The 5,326-nt window shown below is 46.5% G+C and overlaps 1 protein-coding gene across 3 annotated transcripts in view; it reads left to right on the top strand.

Annotated features, from left to right (window-relative positions):
- Kat2b (lysine acetyltransferase 2B) overlaps positions 1–5,326 on the top strand; it is a 103,672-nt gene that overhangs the window by 32,367 nt on the left and 65,979 nt on the right. For all 3 annotated transcript variants that reach the window (XM_023708442.1, XM_023708441.1, XM_023708443.1), the window contains exon 2: positions 1,077–1,203. In XM_023708442.1, coding sequence (XP_023564210.1) covers positions 1,099–1,203 — 105 coding nt within the window. In that variant the 5' untranslated portion in view covers positions 1,077–1,098. The remainder of the gene's footprint in view (positions 1–1,076; positions 1,204–5,326) is intronic.

Below are 5,326 nucleotides of genomic sequence, written 5' to 3'. Positions count from 1 at the left end.
GGAATTGGGGATTGAACTCAGGCCCTTGTGCTTGCCAGGGAAGCGCTTATTCCACTGAGCCATCTCCCCAGCTCCAGATTTTTCATTTTTTGAGATAGAGTCTTGCTGTGTAGCTCAGGATAGCTTTAAACTCACTATGTAGCCCAGCCTGGCTTCTGATTGGCGGCAATCCTGCTTCAGCCTCTGCAGTGCTGAGGTCACAGGTGTGTACCACCACGCCCAGCATTAAGGAAGATGTCTGCTAAGTATTGCTAACATAATAGTGTATTCTAGTACAGGAAACCTGGGAAAGACACATAGGTAGGAACCCCAGATACCTGATGCTGTCTTCTCTCTTTCTAAATCCAGGTGTCCAGAAAAGGCTTGCTGGGGGAGCCTGCGCATGTGGCTTTGGCTCCGTCTGCCCACCCCATCTCAGTGACAGCCTGCGTTGGGCTCCTGTGTTTCCCTTCCGTCCTGGGGCAGAGCTGGAGCTGGAGCCCAGGCGTGTGCAAAGCCCAACCCTAGCCATGTGTGCGGGGCCTTGGGCGTGCGCTCCTTGTCTTGGGAAACTTTGGCAGTGGAATCTTTCCAAAATGGCCACTCCATGGACCCCTCTGGGGCAGTGGTGTGGCCCTCCCCCAGCCTCTGCTAGAGACTGAATACTGGGCCTTGGGTGTGCTAGGCGAATGCTCTGGGACTGGGCCACATCTCTGTCCCTTCTTTTCTGGGTTCCCTTTGCCTTCTTTTTCTACAGGAAAATCCATTTTACTGGAAAGTCAGAAAGAAGGTAGGGAATGCGTCCAGCTTAGATAGCTGGAGGGGGCACGCTGTGATACAGGGGTTCAGACTGGCCTACTTGCAAAGAGGGGAGTTCAGCTTTTAAGGATTAGCTGGCAGACTGGGGTCTGGATAGTAATTGTCTGTCCTGGTAGCGCAGTTCTGGCATCTTTATGGCCGATGCTTCTGTTTCTTTTGTATAGGTAGAAGATCACACAGTTGAAGTGTGCTGTGGGGAGAGGATCAGTCGATGTCTAACCAGTGTGTGGGATTCACGGGTCACATAATCACAGATTTTTTGTTATTCCTTTTTTTAGGCTGAGGAGTCCTGTAAATGCAATGGCTGGAAAAACCCCAACCCCTCTCCCACGCCCCCCAGAGCCGACCTGCAGCAGATCATCGTCAATCTCACCGAGTCCTGCCGGAGCTGCAGCCACGCCCTTGGTGAGTTCTGCATCCTGCTGTACATCTGCTGCTCTACTGCTCCTCCACAGGAGGTTAGCAGCAGAGTCTGTGGCCTCAGAAGCCAGCAGGCAGGGCGTCACGGGAGAAGTCGAGTAGTACTCCTCATTTGCGCTTCCCCATTCCACAAGAGCTGGCTGGGAGGCTTTTGTGACAGCGGAGCTGCTTAGAATAAGTGTGCTGTCCCTGGGGGAGCTGAGAGTTGAAGCCTCAGCTAGCTGGCTGTTTGGTAATAATAATTTCCCGATTCCCTGAGCCTTCTGACGGTGTTTCTCTTGATCTTCACGTTTCTTACTTTCCTGTGCTGGTAGGTCTGTCTGTCTTAGGGTTCTTCCTCAGTGTGTTTAGCAAATGAATGTTTACTTGGGTTTTGTTCTTCAACTTATCTGTCCTTGGAGGGTAACCCATGCCACTACGGTAAGGTAGACTTAGCTTACTCACCAGGATTGAATGAATATGTGATTTTCTGTCCTAGTACCAGTTTTAGAAGTTGTTTTGTTTTTTTTTTTTTTTATCCTGAGGGTTGAACCTGGCTGGGTTCTCTTGTGTGCTGAGCCTGTACTCTGCCGCTGAGCTTATATTCCTGCCTGAAGATAACAAAGTTTTTGGAATCCATCTCGAGTACATTAACGTTAGTGGGGGATTAGTTTTCCCAGCTGTCAGCATTCCAATTTGCAGAGGATTGTGGAACATTATTTTTGTTTCCTGGCTTCAGCTGTCCAGGCTCACAGTACAGGTCACTGTCCTACGCTGCCAGGGTACCACCCTGGGAACCGGCTGCACACCGAGGTTCTTGCTCCTTCCAGCGGGGCATTCATCAGTGGGTGGCTTTTCTTACCATAATTTTTCTCTCGAGAGATTCCTGTTGGTTTAAATGATGTGCTGTCAGCCTCGCATGGTGGTGCGTGCCTGTAATTCCAGCACTCAGGAGGCTGAGGGAGGAGACTCAAGGTGAGTTTGAGGCCAGCCTGGGTTGTATAGTGAGGTCAAAGACAGTCTGGACAACACATGAGGACATGTTGCAAAGACGAGTAATAAATAGAGATAGAAAAAAAAAGGTGCATTGTCAGACCGCAAGATTAGCATGGTGTTAGATTGAGTTTGAGGTTTTATTTTGTACTCAACTGGAGAATATTTCAGTATTATTTCAATAGGGCAAAAAAGCAGATAGCGTGATTCCCCTGCCCTCCAAGAAGTTATTAGATTGGAGTAACTTTCTGAAAAGGGAAATAGCATAGATCTCAGAGAGAAATAAACACACTAAGAATTACATCATTGTGTTGATTGAACTTCTGTCTGAAATAATGTGAGCTGTTTTTTTTTTTTTTTTTCTTTTTTTGAAACAGGGTCTTGTTATGCAGTTTAGGTTGGCTGTGTAAGCTCACTTTGTATCCCAGGCGGGTCTTGAACTCTGAGTTATCCTCCTGTCTCAGCCTTAAAAGATTCCAAAAGTTATAAAACTTTTTTATTAAAAAAAGTGCTTGTAATTTACCATGTTTTCAGTTCATCAGTGAGCAATGGGCTGAATACTATTTATGTTAAGCCTCTGGAAATAGGATCCAATAAACATGAAGTCTCAAAGCTTGGGCTGGGGAGATAACTTGATGGCAGCGCCTGGCTGGCAAGCGCAAGGTCCTGAGTTTGATCCCTTGTACCATATGCTGTGCTGACCCCAAAATTGGGCATGGTGGCACACACCCATAGTCCCAGTGCTGGGGAAGCTGAGATAGGAAGAACACTAGAGTCTGAACTGTACAGCGGGACCCTGTATTGAAAGAATAAAAAAAAAAAAAAAAAATCTTAAAACCAAAATGTTTGCCAAGGGGCCAGGGAGATAGCTCAGTAGAATAAGCACTTGCCTGGCAAGCACAGGGTCCTGACTTCAATCCCCAGTACTGCAAAAAAAAAAAGAAAAAAGAAAAAAAAGGTTGCCAAACTTTGAAACTAGATTCCTTTATTTGCCAATACATAATGAAAAATGAATGGGAAAGAATATATGCACATCTATATCTATATCTATCTATTTATATATCTTGTTTCAAAAATCCAGGGCTGAAATTATCCTGTGTATAAATTAAGGGGTCAGGGAGATGGCTCAGTGGGATAAGCGCTTCCCTGGTAAGCGCAAGGGCCTGAGTTCAATCCCTGGTTCTGCCAAAAATTTAAAATAAATAAATAAATAAATAAATAAATAAACAAAAATAAATTAACATGTGCTGACCCCGCCCCTGGGGTACGCTGATCTGGCAACTGAGACTGGGTGTGGTGGCTCACTCTTGTAATCCCAGCTCTTGGGAGGCTGTAAACTACGAGTCCGATCTAGTAGTGAGACCCTGAATACCCTGTAGACCCTTCCCTAAAATTAAAAAAAAAAAAAAAATTAAGATGTGCCTTCAAATTAATTGAAAAGCACATTGATTGTGGCCTTATGATACTCAAAAATTGAAACTGTAAATAGTATAGACAAGTGTAAAACGTGTAGACAAGTACCTGGCTCATAAATAGTTATTACAGCTGTGCCTATTTGTATCATAATAATACCAGCACACTTCCACTTCAGGGAATATATAAAGTCTAACTTAAGCAAGAAAAATAACTGTTAGGACACAGGTGCCGGGAGCCCCAGAGCTTCAGACAAAGGGAAAATGAGCTTTTGTTGCGCTGGGGCTAGTCCTGTCATGTGCCCATCTCAGAACTCTTTGAGGCCTAACCATGGGAAGGACTCCTTTCCCAGATGCTGCAACATTGACCAAGAACAGCATCCAGCCCTCGAGCTGACCCACGCCTGTGCTCTGGGGACCTGGGAGGCTGAGGCAGGAGGCTTGCAAGTGTGAGCCCAGCCCACGCAAGTTAGCAAGATAGTGGCAACCTGTTTCCAAACATAGAAGGGGCTGGGGATGCAGCTCAGTGTGAAGGCCTCAGGTTTAGTCTCAGTACCACAGAACGAAACCACAGCCAAACCTCTACGGCACTGATCTTTCCTGAGTATAAACTTCTTGTGTTAGTTTAGAAAATATAACATTACAAAGGAAAGAGTAAGTTGATTTAAAAAAATTCCACCCGTAGAAGAATACTTGTATGAGGGTTCCTCACTTTCCTCCTGCACACCAGTCAAGTCTCTGTCTTTCTGCACGTCACATGGGTGTCCTAGAATTCAGTTTTGATGCAGACTACCTGGTGTTAGTGTCAGACCCCACAGGTTAAGGGCTCAGTCCCACAGCAGTGTCCCCACTTCAAGCCCCAGGCTGTGACTGACTAGCTGTAAGTCAGCGTTCCCCCGAGCTGCCTCCTTGGTTTTGATAGTTTGCTTGGGTGGCTCACAGGACTCAGGAAGTACTTGAGTTTCCTGGTTTGCTGTGAAGAATATTGTGAAGGGTCCAAATACATAATCAGGGCTGGTGAGATGGCTCAGTGGTCTAAAGCACCTATTTAGAACAAGCTGGGCCAAGCAAAGCACAGGGACCGCGGTTCGATCCCCCAGCACCACATGCCAGCCAGCCCCGCCCCCTGGTGGGCTGAGCTGGCCACACACACACAAAATAAATAAATAAAATTAAAAAAAAATACATAATCAGATGAAGAGAGCACAGGCAAGGTATGGGGTGGGCGTAGTGCCTCCTGTCCCCTCCTATCTGGGTGCCATCTTTTCATCATCACCCCCATCTGGAAGCGCAGACCTTTCCTTGTTCCAGAAGCTTTTTCTTGGGGGATGGGGGTGGGATAGAGTCTTACTCGTGTAGCTCATATTGGTCTCCAAGTTGTGATCCTCCTGCTTCAGCTTCCCACAGTGCTAGGATTATAGGTGTGAATCTCTGGGACTGGCAAGAGTTGTTTTAAATGGGTTTTAATCCCCCCTCACTCTCCTGCCCCATACTGGACGGCGGTGGTGGGTTGAAGGTTCCAGTTCTCTGACCCTCTCACCTTGGGCTTTCAGGAGACCAGCTTAATTCTGGGCTGATCTGGGGCCCCACCTTAAGTCATTAAGTAGCACTACTTAGGTTGTGATCAGAGAGGTTTATGAATTAGAGAAGACCCTTGTCACTCAGGAATGACAAGGTTATCATGAGCTCCGAGATAGGAACCAGAGACAAAATCCAAACATATA

The sequence above is a fragment of the Octodon degus genome, unplaced genomic scaffold, assembly GCF_000260255.1.
Source record: "Octodon degus isolate 3935 unplaced genomic scaffold, OctDeg1.0 scaffold00361, whole genome shotgun sequence".
NCBI classification, from domain to species: Eukaryota; Metazoa; Chordata; class Mammalia; order Rodentia; family Octodontidae; genus Octodon; species Octodon degus.
This window is presented reverse-complemented; position numbering and strand designations above follow the sequence as displayed.